General features: G+C 42.4%; 1 protein-coding gene across 20 annotated transcripts in view; it reads left to right on the top strand.

Moving 5' to 3' along the window:
* CLASP1 (cytoplasmic linker associated protein 1) overlaps window positions 1–14,548 on the top strand; it is a 268,556-nt gene that overhangs the window by 180,067 nt on the left and 73,941 nt on the right. For 6 of the 20 annotated variants that reach the window (XM_067742183.1, XM_067742189.1, XM_067742187.1 and 3 more), the window contains 4 exons: window positions 488–595; window positions 2,985–3,011; window positions 4,803–4,970; window positions 10,988–11,095. In XM_067742183.1, the coding sequence (XP_067598284.1) occupies window positions 488–595; window positions 2,985–3,011; window positions 4,803–4,970; window positions 10,988–11,095 (411 nt within the window). The remainder of the gene's footprint in view (window positions 1–487; window positions 596–2,984; window positions 3,012–4,802; window positions 4,971–10,987; window positions 11,096–14,548) is intronic. The other 14 variants (XM_067742195.1, XM_067742194.1, XM_067742203.1 and 11 more) reach the window with 3 other exon arrangements.

Below are 14,548 nucleotides of genomic sequence, written 5' to 3'. Positions count from 1 at the left end.
ATGCTACACAGCAAGACACATTTATTCTCCAGGGTGATCTAACTTTTGCTGATTGCTGAGTTAAGGTTTCTTTGTTTTATTTTGCATTTACTCTTTTTTTTTTTTCCTGTAGTAGTTTTCTGAAGATGACAGCTAGTATTCTTTCCTGCTTTTGGAAATTCGACAGACATGTCGGCAATGAACAGGAGAGAGAATTTAATCTGGAAAAAAAATTGTGGAAAAAAACCCTCAAGTGACTATCACCTCCCCATCTGAAAATAGAATATGCTAAAACAATTGAAAGCAAAGCACCTGAGGGGTTCCTGAGTCCCTCTGAGGAGTTTCTGACGTGTCTGTAGAATTTGTGTGTGCACACAGGGACGCGTGTCAGGACCACACGTGGGAGACCAGCTCCCCCGGCGGTGGCTCAGCCCCGTGCCCCTTGCCCGAGGAGTGATCGCACGTATTGGAAACATTACGGAAGCACTGTTTTTGCCGTGTCCTCCAGGTCGGATCCGCACGCGACGGCAGAGCTCTGGGAGCGCCACCAATGTCACCTCCACGCCTTCCGACAGTCGGGGCCGCAGCCGCGCCAAAGTGGTCTCACAGTCCCAGCGTAAGAAGTATATTTTATGCTCCCTCTCTCTTAGTTTTATCCAACAGCCATTCTGTAGCTGAAAATTTATAGTATTTTCATCGACTTAATGGAAAAACACATTTCTGTGGCTCTAAGACACTGTGAATAATCTTGATGTTTGTTGGATGCTTACAAGACGGGGTATTCCAGTGTACCTGTGTCCCCTTTCCAGGTGATTTACACTTTGTGTCCCTAGGCAGGAAACATTGAAATGCAGTTTCCCTCCCCTCAAGCCTCCCAAGGTGAATCGTACTTGGGCTGGGACCCATTTTGCTGTTGATGAGGGATCCTGATGTCATTCAAGAGCAGCTCCGGGGGGAGATGACTTCATGCTGAGGTCTCTTCCCAGCGGCAATAAGTAAATCCATTCGAAGCTGCCCCCCCCCATCCCCCGCTGCGCTAACACGCCACTCTGCTCCTTTCCTCCTGCCAGTGTGGGCTCTCGCTTCGCTCGGCTGCCCTCGCTCGCTTCCATTGCTGCTTCTCTGTATGTGTTGAGTCACCTGATTTGTTAACATCAGCCATGAAAGCAGCCGTGGGCGGGATGAGTGTGTTCTGATCTCTCTTAGGATTCAGGCCTGGTGTCTCACTTCCCGGCTTCCCGGTCTGTGCACTAGGAGTGGGGCGGGGGGTCAGGGCCCTCCTGGGCAGGCGACCATGGTGGAGGTGCTTGTCAGCTGCCGGAGTCAGCCTCCTTCGTGGCCCCAAGAGCTGTCTGGCTTGTGTAGAGAGCGGCTAGTCTGAGGCCAAACCTTAGTTAGCTTCTGTCGTAGGTGTTTAGAATGCCTTCCTCAGCTCCTCCTGAGTTTAGATGCTTTCCCCATGTCCCTTTGATAACTAGAGTCCTCATGTTAAAAGAAGCTTATGTCCTTTCTGAAAAGAAAGTGCAAGGTCAGACATACTGCTGTGAGACGACAGCACCCAGGCTTGTTTGTCTGACGCAGAAGCCCATGCTTTTAGTGTATTACACCATACCACACAGCATAGGTTGTGCAGGTGTAGTCCAGAAGCTTCTGCCTGGGGAGTAGTGTCCAGGCCCTGGTTATTCTGGTGAACCCTAGTGATACCTGGAGTCACAGATAGATGTAATACTCTGGTCATGACCTCGTAAATATGAGTCGGGTCTTATCGCAAAAAAAATTTTTCTTGGCCAAAAATGTTCGAGACTCAGAATATAAGTCAATACGTTGAAATTGAGTTGAATAAAAAAATTGTATAGGGTTGTATAGGCTGTATAGGGTTGTTTCCTTTCTTGGAGAGTGAGGGCTGAACAGTATTTTCCATTTCTTTATGTCTGCTGTTTATTGGCCTTGGCCTCTGCAAGGGTCCCTGCCCCTAGCTGGGTCCTCTGCTTAAGAGGTGGTGGAAATAAAGTTCTTCTGTAGCGGGGGATGATAGAGCTTTAATTTTTCAGTCATAAAAATACTGCACTTTGCCTTGGGGATCCACTTGGAAAGCTCATCAGTTTTATTTTACTCACCAAATTCCACTCAAGGGAAAGAGACAACACCAGCAAACGACCAAGCCTGGACCTTAAACTTATATATATAAATCAAATATTCTTTTTTTTTTTTTACATCTTTATTGGAGTATAATTGCTTTACAATGGTGTGTTAGTTTCTGCTTTATAACAAGGTGAATCAGTTATACATATGTTCCCATATCTCTTCCCTCTTGCATCTCCCTCCCTCCCACCCTCCAACTATTCTTTTAAAAATTATTTTAATAGGTAGATAGGAGCACATCTAGATATTTTACGAATGTAGCTATACTAGCATTCATAGTTCTGATTTAAGAGTAAGTAGATTTCGTTAATGTTAAATTTAGGACAGTTAACAGTTGGCATCTTTTGAATAGCTGAGGACTTAAATATGTGAGGGTTAATGTTTAAATATTGGAGAATTTGGCATAAGACATTCAGATGAAACTACCTAGTAGTGGTTTCTTCCACTTGGTTGATGTCTCTGGAGCACCTCCTGTGTGGTGAGCACCGTGTGCAGGGGTAGAGATACACAGATGGTAAGATGCAGTCACTTCTGCCAGGCTGCTCAGAGCCAGAGGGCAGGTGCCCCCAAAGGGCCCGGCATCTTCTCTGCATCTCGTCCGCCTGGCACTGTGCCTGGCGCATGGTAGGTTCATAAGTGTTTCATGAGCAGATCTGAAATAAATGCTAATACAGTATGATGTGTATAAAGTAAAAATAAGTACGAAAATAGGCTAGGAGGAACAAGACCTAGAAAAACAGCCCTTTTGCTAATGTGTTTGTGAACAAAGACATTTGTGCTGTGTTGCATGCTGACCTTCTGTATTGTGTTATTGTCTTTTAATCCACTTTTTGCCTGTCCTTTGGTCTGCTCTCATAATCAAGGATCCAGATCTGCTAATCCTGCTGGTGGTAAGCCATTTCTCTTCTTGCTTTTTTTTTGTGTTTTGCATTCTCCCGCACCCCATGTTCCTTGCACAATATTAATTTCTCTCTTTATTATGAGCTTAGTTAATCTTGCTGCGTTTTTTCTGTATGTTCAAATTCTAGAGTTTGAAATGGATTTCTTTTCTCCTTTTATACAGCTTAATCGTTTATTTGTGTGCTCAGATTTTATGGGCAAAATTAATAGATCCTGAGACATGTTCTTCATGGGAACGTGTACTGATAATTTTATAATGAATTTCACTTAAACTGTAGTTAAATCATTATAAAGTACGAAGTTTCGTAAGTAGCCACCTGAGTGATTTATTTGAATGATGGAGGGGTGTGTGTGTGTGTGTGTGTGTGTGTGTGTGTGTGTGTGTTTAATTTCCAGGTAAGTGTTATTTTGAAGGTTTTTCCCTCTGGATCATTCTATTCTGCTACATGATAACAAATACTTGATATTTGCGCATTTTATTGCCTTCTCTGCTTAAGGAGATGATCTAAGTTAATGACTGCCATTTGAGTGTATTGGTACGATCCTTAAAATTTTGCTGCCTTCTCTAAGAAAGAATTTTGTTTTACAAGAAATGGTTATATAGGTATGTAGTCACTTAGCCATTTATAAAAATAACTAACCATATTATTATTTTAATTTCTAATTTTATTGCATTCACATCAGGGAATGTTTTCTATATAATTTCTTCCTTTGTAAAAGGTTATTGAGATTTCCTTTGAGGCTTAGTACAGAGTCAGTGTTTGTACTATTCCTGTGTGGAAATGTGAAAGGAATGTGTATTCTGTTTGTTGGACTATGCACTGTGTGTATATGCGGGAGGTGTGTTTATACATATCTGTATAGTTTTGACTGCATGCTCTGCCAGTTTCTGAGTAGTGTATTAATCTTTCATTAGTATTAGTCTTTCTGAGAGATATATTAATAATTACGGCCTTTTCAATCTCTCTCTGTATTTTTATCGTTTTTGTGTTTTCTATCTCAAAGCTATGTTACGTGGAGCATAAAGTTTCATGATTATTATATCTTTAAGGATAATTATTCTTTAATCAATATGAAACATCCTTTTTTCTCTTTTAATGCTGTTTTTTATTCTGTTTTGTTGTTTTGTTATATGTATGTTGTTTGTCTCTTATAAACAACATACAGTTGAATTTCATTTCAGTTTTTTTAAACCAATCCAGGAATCTGTCTTTTAATAGTTGAATTTAATCCAGCCACATTTATTATGATTACCGATATGTTTGAGCTTATTCTTATCATTTTATCTTGTGATTTCTGTTTACCATATTTCTGCCTCCTTTTCCATTTGTTAGATTAATGGAGTCTTCCTTTAGCGTTTAAGAAATTTCTGTTATATTTCTACTCTTTCCGCCATTTTTTAACATACCCACTCCTACAGAAACCAAACCAGTTAATAAATAAATGCCTTTGTGATTATTTGTAGAAATTTGCTGTGCAACTGAGAGGCTTTTTGTACTCAACCTGAGCCTGCTCTTTTGAATCAGAAATTTTGCAGTCATTTCTGTAGAACTCCATCTTTAATTAACTCCTGTGTATAAATACTCTTTTATGAAAATTTGATGTTCCTTTATGCTCCTTAGTTTTTGAAAAATTAGTGATGTTACCAGCTAGAAAGCTATTTTTATATAAAATTCTCTTGATATTTGATCCAAACTCATGTGTAAACTGACTTCTGAAGTTACTGTAATTTATTTCTTGATTTACATCCATTATTCAATTTTGTTTCGCTTCATTTTTAGCTGGCAGCCGATCAAGTTCCCCAGGGAAATTGTTGGGAAGTGGTTATAGTGGCCTTGCTGGGGGTTCCTCGAGAGGCCCACCTGCGACACCCTCTTCAGAAAAACGAAGCAAGATTCCCAGGAGTCAGGGATGTAGCCGAGAAACAAGTCCAAACCGCATAGGATTAGGTGAGAATTCTCAAAGATCTTGAAACACCATTCCCAACCTGGTCATAATTTTGATTATAATCTAATGACTTTGTCTCCTGTGGGAAATAGCTGTTTTTGAACCGAGGATGTCACTTTGTCTGTGTTAAAAAGACATTTCAGTTTGTGCTTTTTACAGATGATAGCAGGTTCAGTTTTCAGTTAGGACTAACAAATATGTGGGGTTTACCTTCACACTGATGGGAAAGAACTACACCATTGTGGGCTTCTGTGGGTTAGAGTCATTTGGCAAAACATTAACCTGGGGGAATGGGCAGGCTTCTTTGCTGCAAAATTTCCTGCACAGGAGCACTGTTGCTTTTTCCATTTGTCTTTCACTGATTAGCAATAAATAGCCATTAACCTATATAAATATTCAGAAGCAATTTGTAGGGTCCACATTTATTTTGATTTTGCTCTTCTCTAACCCAATTGGTGAAAATTATCATCACAGGATATGTGTAGCTGTTACTTTTGACATAATGTTGTTCAAACATAAAAACCAAGAAGAGGAAAACTAGGTATATATAGTGTTTATTTTTGTGTTGTAGTGTTTAGTTTCTTTGTAGTAGGATTTTATATGAATGACTCTCAGCAGCTTAACAGTCTTTCACTCTGTTAAAATCTAATTTGTATGCTCCCTTTTTAGTAAAACGGTTAGAAGTCTTGTGACCTACTGTGAAAAATCTGTGTTCATACTCTTATAGTCTCACCTGCTTTCTAAGGGTAAAAACCTACTAATGTGAAATCAGAATACTGTATTCTTTTGTCCTGTTGGCTTACCTTTGTCATTTATTCATTTATCTCCTCAATAACTTTTATTGAATACTGGAACGTTTACTGTGATGTGCTAGGCACATGTTGTTAGATCTTATGATTAGAAGATAAATGCAGTAGATTTAGCTTCTGACTTCAAAGAGCTTGTGGTCTTAGAGGTGAAAATGTAAGACAGTATGACAGATACCCTGGCAGCTGCTCTGGGACCGTAGAACAGGAATGTCTGCCCCAGTCCTCCTAGGTTTCCTGCCAGGGGAGCCTTCCCAGAATCGGCCCTGTTTCGATGAGGTGTATAAGGTGGCACCAGGCGGGGTGGGGAGATGAGGCAGAGAGGAGCCTGTGCAGAAGCGGTCAGACGAGAGGGAGCGTTGTGCGCCCTGGGACCACTAGTGGTTTATCTGACGATAGCCGAGGATGTTTGTCAGAGTGGGTGGGAGATGCAGAGTGGGTGGGAGATGGGGGCAGAGGGACTGGTAGGGTCCAGCTCACGAATGTCCTTGAAGGCTCCCTGAACTTCCAGAAGGCGGTGGGGGGCAGGTATTTAAGAAGTAGAATCGAAAGGATTTGGTTTGACCAACATTTCCGAAGCAAGTGAGAAATGTAATCAAGCCGTGGTTTTGTTAAAATGCTGCGTGATGCTGACCTTCTGTGGGCTTTATGGAGCATGGTCCCTGAGCTGACCAGTTATTTGCATCCAGTAATAGCAAGTAATGTGGATACAACCAGAGAAAATATCATGACTGCAATATCTACTGATAAATTTCAGATTTGTTGTTGTCACATACGTGTATTTGGATCTGGTTTTGTTTGGAAAATACATTTGATTTCAAACCTAGGCTTGAGGTTTCAGCTGTCCTTTTCCCACAATTAGTTAAGTTTATAGGATGTTTCTTGGTGATCCTGACTTGTTTCATACTGCTAAAAATTCTTTTCTTTTGTTTTTGTTTCTGTTTTTGTTTTGCGGTACGCGGGCCTCTCACCACTGTGGCCTCTCCCGCTGTGGAGCACAGGCTCCAGACGCGCAGCCTCAGCGGCCATGGCTCACGGGCCCAGCCGCTCTGCGGCATGGGGGATCCTCCCGGACCGGGGCACAAACTCGCATCCCCTGCATCGGCAGGTGGACTCTCAACCACTGCGCCACCAGGGAAGCCCCAAAAATTCTTCCCTTTTTTGGGATTTTACTTTTTAAATTTATTAAAGATGCCATTTTTACCTTCTTGAAATTGGGAAATAATCCAACCTCGATTATCTAACATGACTCTAGGACCTGGCAGTCTATGCTCTTAAGTATGAAGTTTGCACTGTGGGTAGCTGGAAAGACAGCGTTTAATAAGCCTTTGAAAGAAGTCCTATGGAACATCATCCATCAGTAAGAATTAAATAGGAGCCTGTCAACCTTCCCAAGCGTTCTTATTTGAAACATCATTTTGAAGAAAGTTGTTTCCTTGATGCTCGTTAAGGGGATTAGTTGTGGATGGAGCTTTGAGGTCATGCATACAATTCTGATTAAAGAAGATACTTTATAGACATTTTTGCACATTGTGAGAATATACATACACAGTTATAAAATATATATGAGTAAAATACATCTTTCCACTTTTTTCGTCTAGTACTGCTTAGAGATTCCATTTTATGGGGTGTCAGATATGTTAGCATTTTTCTGTAATAGAGTGTATATTTCTTTGATCATTTAGTATATACTGCCTATATGTCTATGTGTCTAAACATTTGGTTCATTGTATAACAACTTTAAATATAAATATTCAAAAAAAAGTAGGAGTATCTTTTAAGAATATTTTCTATAATCCCCAAACCGGTTAATAGTTTTCCTCATAGCTTGGAATTTGCCCTGAGAAATAATTCTAGTTATCTGCAAATTGTATTTGGTTCAACTACGCCTTTTTTTGTTTGAAATAATATTTCTTAACTAAATTTTCCGGTTTCACCTGTGATAAAGATGATGTCAGAGCTCTTTTTCTTTAGCATTTAAGGTTTCTTAAGCAAAACGGGATGTAATTCCTGTTGGATAACTAAGAAACAAAACCCTCCCACGCCCTTCTTTCTGAAATGTATTCCTTCATAAACTGAGCAAATGGAGGAGTGTGTGTGTAAATTGTTTCCTTCTACGTGTGACTTAGGGTAAAGTCACACGAATTGCTGACCTCTACAGCAGTCACGTTTTGGAAGTTGGCCTTTGGTTCCCTTGTTCTCCCAACTGTCTACTGAAAAGGCTATGAACACATTGGACTTTCTGCCCCTAACAGTCTGTGGATATGCATTTAAAGTGTTCTCAGATGCTTTTCTGGTTAAATGTGTTTTGAAAAAAATTGAAATTAATAATTCCTTTTAGCTCTTTGTTAGATTAGACTACTGTGTGCAAGACCAAGACATGAGAATGTCTAGGCCAGAGAGACGTTTCATGTCTTTAACTTCCGGGAGTTTTCATTGTTCTTCTTGTACTTCTGCTTTTGATAGGAATTCTGGTAGGATCCTTCCTTGAAAGACAAAAGTCAGGAGTTCCCTTAAAACGCTATAAAGGTAGAGTGTCACTCAAGGAATGAAAACCAGTCAGAGGGTTTTCCAGGCTTCCCAGCGTTCCGTGCAGGACTCCAGAACTCCCTGAGAAGCTTGCCTGCTTTTAGGAAGCTCACGCGGCAGATGTGTTTTATCGTCTCTCCCTCCTCTGCCACCCCTCCTCCAAAACCTGTTCCCACACAGAACGCTCACTCCCGGTGCTCAGTACACAGGGTGATTCGGTATGTTGTGGTGTAGTTTTGACGCCTAATCAATTAGTCTTTGTAAAAATCGTTTATGTGTATACTTACTTTAAATCCTCCTTGTAGGTTAGTCTTTGGAAATGGTGTTGCAAGTAAGGGGGAACTTCTTCCTCTTGTGTTTTAAATTATCCAACATTTGAACTGTTGATTTCACCGCTAAGTGTACTTGAATGAAGTTTGGGGCCAAACCATTCACAGAATTGTAAACAGAATTCTTTTTCTCCATGTTCTTACCGGCCATATGGTAAAGAAGGCGGTCAGGACAGATGGGTTGAATGGACGTTCTCTGGGCCAAATACGAGGACGGTGGACCTCGTTAAGAATTATGATTGTTGTTATTTCACATGGCATCTACCTATTTCTTCTCACGTTCTTCATTGCCCTCACAAAGCAAGCTCAGCCTGGGGAGAGAGCAGAGCTTCCCCATTGTTGTAATATATCTGCTCACTTAAAGCAGGGAGTGAGAACTATGTGAAAATTCAGACGTAATCGGGCAAGAGCTATAAGAAAATGGTCAGCTAAGCATGCCCACGTGTGAAGACCTATCAGGACTGGCCTTACTGCTTTTTGATGATTGTTTTGGAGTGGCCAGTGGAATAAGACAAGGTTTTCACGTATGCCTTTCAGCAGGGACCGCAGACATACCTACGTACGTACATTATCTCACAGTACCCTTTTCATTTAAATAGTGGGGACTCTCTCTCTCTCTCACCTTCCTAACTGGAGGCTGAGATCTAGAGCGGCTGAGTGGCTGGACCAGTGAGCTAGCATGGAGCTGGAGAGGGCATTTCTACATTAGATGTGGTAGTGGCCCCCCTAAGGACTCTTTTGTAGGTTTTATGCAACTTTTCCTTTACTGACGGGATCAGTAGATACTCCCTAGTTTTTTAAGTTTAATTTAACACCTGTTGCTTTGGCCTTCATGGTAGGAGCAGGAGGTGTTTAGAATGTTATCAAGAATTGCTGATTAAATTGTCACTACTACTCTGGTGAAAACTCAGTGCTTCCACGTCACTATAGCAAAATGAAGGAGAGTTTAGGAATTCCTAGAGAATTCCAGATGAAGCCCCATTTTGACTGATGGCTGAGATTGCGTTCCTGGGCTTGACCTTGCCTTGCTCGCCAGCACAGACCTGATAAACCTTTGCACATCACTTAGGTACCTTTAGGGTCTCATTCACCTCTGGCACTGAGCAGAGACCACAATAGGAAGTTGGTTTGGTTTTTCACTTCCATGTTCTTCTAACTCAGGGAGTTTTATGATTCTGGTTTGTAAGACATTCTTGTTACGGTTTGGCCATATAATAAATCTACCTTTGCTCTGAAATTATAGGCTTTGCTCATTGCAATGTAGTAAGCATGGAGGTTTTTACATCAGTGAATCAAGTTTATATTTTCCAAACCTTCTGAGAAAGGCATTTCTGTCTAATCCAGAATTAGTAGATCCTCTCAAGATGGAAATATTTGTTGTTCCCATCAGCTGTCATGTAGGTGGCTACGTGCTTTCAGTTTGCAAAGTTGTTTTTGAGTATTTTGCCAGTACTGCATTTCTGTTTTCTCAAAGCAAGCTGAGAAATAAGAAAATCATGGTCTTTCATGAGGTTTATGGCCAAGTTATATTGGCCGTTAGGCTGCTCGTGGGGTTCTGTCGTCTCAGTCTCCTGTGATGTGAGAAAGTAATTGGCTGTTCTCAGGCCAGTGCATGATCTTTAACCATGACTGTTGGGACTATCAGGCCACCTGGGATGGACTCAGGTGTGAGGCTGGTGAGTGGAGGTGCTTGGGTAGGGGTGACAGACGGATCTTTTTGGATTCCATAGAAAACACCGGAATGAATGTCGAGACCAGTGAATGAGGGGTTAGCAGTCCCGATTCTTTATATCCCCACACTGATTTGCAGCATGCAGGCTCTCTAGCAGGGTCAGTCCTCATGACTTCTCTTTGTAAAGGCCAGGCTGGGGGAAGTGAACAGTCTTCCTTTTAATTAGGTAAGTTCATAGAGTTCAGTGACCAGAGCCTTTATTCTGTTTTTAATCCAAATTAAAGTATCTTTCTAAGGACCCAGTGCATATGAAAATGACTATGGCCTTTTATTATCCTCTCGGGGAGGAGTGTGCTGAAGCCATAGCAACTGATCATTTCCAGAAGACTTTGGATCTTGTATATTCTGATCCAGTTTGCTCTTTGGAGAGCTTTCTTTTCCATTTCTTACCTTTAGGTGTTATTTCACCTTCCTACTGAAATGCCCAGCTTTGCGAGGCCGTGGGCAAGTCCAGCTTTGCCCACCCCCTCCTGTTGTTGGCCCGTCAGTCAGTGAGGCCCGAGCAGGGGCAGGCGCGGGCCGTGTCGCGATTACGTGAACGGAATGTGACTGACCATATGTGAGTTTCTCTGTCTTCATTAAACTTGTTCCCCTTCTCTGAAACCCCTCATGCTGCACGCTAGCACGGAGCAGCCGTATCCCTCGACCCAGCATGAGTCAGGGGTGCAGCCGCGATGCCAGCCGTGAGAGCAGCCGCGATACGAGCCCCGCTCGGGGCTTCCCTCCGCTCGGTGAGTACCCGCCGGCCTGGCTCCTGGGGCTCCTCCCGCCCCGCCGGGCCCAGCCACCTGCCTCTGTCCCCCGCCGCTGTCCCGTGCGCCTCTCCGCTCCCGTCCTCCTCCCGAGCCTCCCTTCCTGTCCCCTCTGCATGCTCGGATTCTGGCAGTTCCCAGTTTTCACATATCAGGGGAAGAAAGCACCCATGCGCCCTGTACTGTTGTCGTTTAGGACCACTTGCTCCGGGCAAGCCCGTCTGCGAGGTCGTTGCCAGCGTGTGGCGCAGCTCAGCCAGAGACCGTTGCTGCTTAAAAGCTGAGCGCGTCCAAAGTGTCTCCGTACTCGCTGAATCTCTGCAACCTGTTTTGAATTTTACCAGGGATCCGCCCATGCGTGATTCACTTCAGAGAAGGAAAAAAAAAAAAAGTATCATCATGATAACATTTAGGAAACTAAGCATGTGCTCGGTTTGGGGGTGAGCACATTAATCGAAAAAGCAGCATGAATATTAGCTCTCCTTCTGTGAAACGAGTCACTTCAAAGCTTTCTTTAAAGCAGTCTGCAAATTGCTTTTGGATAAACGGCCTCAGTGTACAGCACAATGCAAAACCTTTATGTTCACTGTTAATTATTAAGATACTTTTCATTCTTCCTGGGCTCAACAGGCTGTTTAATGTTTGTGATCCGGTGCCACCCCAGGACAAAAACTTCACAACATTTGGTGGCCATGGTACATGGTAATATTGTACCTCTGATCACCAGTTCGGTGTCCGTTGGGGCTGCTTGTCTGACAGACGCCCCCCGTTTCAGTTTTCCTTACAGCTAGAATTTGTACTTTAACAATTTCTAGTATTCAAGAAAAACAAGACCAAAAGAGAAACATTTATGCTTTATAGAATATTGAATTTACATTTTCTATTTCGTTTTAATAGTCTTGCCTTTCTCTAAAATGGACATATACCTTTTTACCTAGTGCAAATTATTAATCCTGTAAGATGTCTATCAACACATACTTTCACACACACAAAGAAAAAAGAAAAGAAAAATGTTTTGTATTCTTCAGTAATTGTGTTTCAGTTCTTGGGCGTATTAAGTGCTGTACAGCTGTGTATTTTTTCCTCATGATAAGCATGACAGGTAGAAATCACTTTATACCGGTAGGGCCTAGGCCTGAAGTTATTCTCTGGAACTGTGGACTGTAGCAGTCTGTTACTTTGACTCTAATTATGAAACGGGTCTTTCAAATATAAAAATGTCACTTTGGAAGATGGATGTTACAGCAAAAGCATAAGGTTTTAATATTTGCCACTATCTCCTTCTAAGTCATACACTCCTTCCCAGTATCTTTTTTCCCCCAATTAGTATCAGTACTCAGAATCTAGACCTATTTCTTCATGACCACTGTCCCTCGTGGAGTTCTCAGAAAGAGCAGATGGACGGATGCAGGGCCCTCTAGACGATCACCTGACTTCGTGAGGAGATACCTGTGTGAGGTGTCCTACCTGATGGGCATGAGGGCCTGAGTGGGGCAGCTCACCTGGTCCCTGTCAGCTCTTCCACAGCAGTTCACAGCATTAGATCAGAATCCTCAAAAATCCAGGGCAGCAAGGATGATTTTTTTTCTGAGTGAACTGGTGGTGTTTCCTTTTAAGTTAAGGCTGTGTATCTATGCATCCTTGTTCACGATTTGACCTTCGAAATAACCTGTTCTATAAGTGAACAGTTCAGTCTGGTTCTTGATTATCTTGTCTCTTAGAGTTCAGTGTTTTTATTTCACGTGTACACTGCTGTTTTTGTTCCTGTCCATGGAAGCAGCCTTTGTGACCCAGCATGTGGTCTGTGGACCAGGCAAGGTGTGCTGGATTCTTGAGGTCCTGCTTGGACCCTGAGGAGCTGAGGGATCCAGTCTGATTTCCACTGAAGTGTTTTGGTGATAGCCCGGGTTGTGGACGTGTGTCATTGCTGCTACCACAGCTGGAGCTGTGGCTGCAGACATCTCCCCTTCTCACAAGCTCTGGCACCAGCGTGGTCTTCTGTGTGGTCAGGGCAGGAGTTCACATCATTTCAGCTCAGTTTTTAGACCATGACTTTTTTTCTTTCTTGTTGGGTTAAATCTGTTCATAAAACTCCTGTCCAGCAGGAACAGCACCAGTGCCCACATGTCCCTGGCACCATGCTGAGTGATCAGTGGGCATATAACCCTTGTGGGTCCTGTTCAGCCTCTGGGACTGGTATCGTCGTCCCTCTTGTCTCGATGACAAAACCAAGACCTGGGGAGTGGAGGCCGCTTCCCCAAGATCACACGGGTCTGACTTCAAAGCGTGGCTGTTCCCCTACCTCACCTGAGGTGTCTTTCATTGGTTCCTCTGAAATGTACTAACTGCTTTCTGAGGCCTCTCCAGGCTCAGGTACAGAGAAAGTGCTTGGCCACGTTTCTGAGTCGGGATTTCCAGGTGTGGCAATGGCACCTGGGAATTCATGGATAAGTCCCAAAGGTTGCTGTGCCCCCTGGGGAGCCTCCTACGCCCTTCGGAGAGTGTGATGTTTCCTTCTTATTCTCATTCACTTTAATGTTCATTTCCTACCCCCTTTATAAGTCAGTGAGATTTTGTATTAGTGCCCCTTTGAATCAACTTATGTAGCCAACCTTCACTTTTTAAAAGAAGAGGACAGAAGTAATTGTTTCAGTGACTACATATTGGGTTTGAGCTTGCATTTTTCTTAAAAAGTTATTTTGGACCATTTTAATGGTATGAATACATAGTGACAGTGACAGCTTTTGGGTGAGATTAAGGCTCTAGGACTCTGCTGTCAATGAGGTTTTGATGTAAGCGGGTCCACCTTGGATTCCATTGTGGGACGTTCACTTGAGAACGTGACAGAGAACTTGTTACGTGACAGATTTGCTGTAGAATATTCTGTTGAAACAGAACCAAAGGACGACTTTATAAGGAACCTTCAGATCAGGTGTTGCTTAAACATGGTTTTCAGTTTAAACTGTCAGGATACAATACCATTGTGCTTGTACAAGGAATGAATAGTTGGCTTCAGTCTTACAAAATGTTTTGCCAGTTTCCTTATTTAGGGAAAGTGATTGTTTTGTAATACCTGTTTTAGAGCTTGCCGACTTATTAGTGTGTATCTCGAGGAATTAGGGATTTTCTTTTTCTTTTGCATGCTGGTAAAAATTTGTCCTTACTGACCAGGTAACCTTTGCTGTTCAGTACCCCTTATCCCGCAGATATGCACATTTCACAAGGTGACACGAGCTTAAGTAAATAAAATTGTGTTGAAGAGTTGGGGGTTTTGCCATTTCATGACTAAGCATGTAAACGTGGGAGGATTCTGGACTCTGGCACTGCTTAGTGTCACTCTGTGAAACCTATGAACTCTCTGTGCTACAGTCACCGTGTTCTTTCCAAGTAATGATAGAAGCGTGGTTTTTTTTTCTTTTTTTTTCTTTTTTC

The sequence above is a fragment of the Pseudorca crassidens genome, chromosome 6 (genome assembly GCF_039906515.1).
Source record: "Pseudorca crassidens isolate mPseCra1 chromosome 6, mPseCra1.hap1, whole genome shotgun sequence".
Classification (NCBI taxonomy): Eukaryota; Metazoa; Chordata; class Mammalia; order Artiodactyla; family Delphinidae; genus Pseudorca; species Pseudorca crassidens.
Note: the sequence above shows the minus strand (reverse complement) of the source record. Positions and strands in the feature narration are given on the sequence as shown.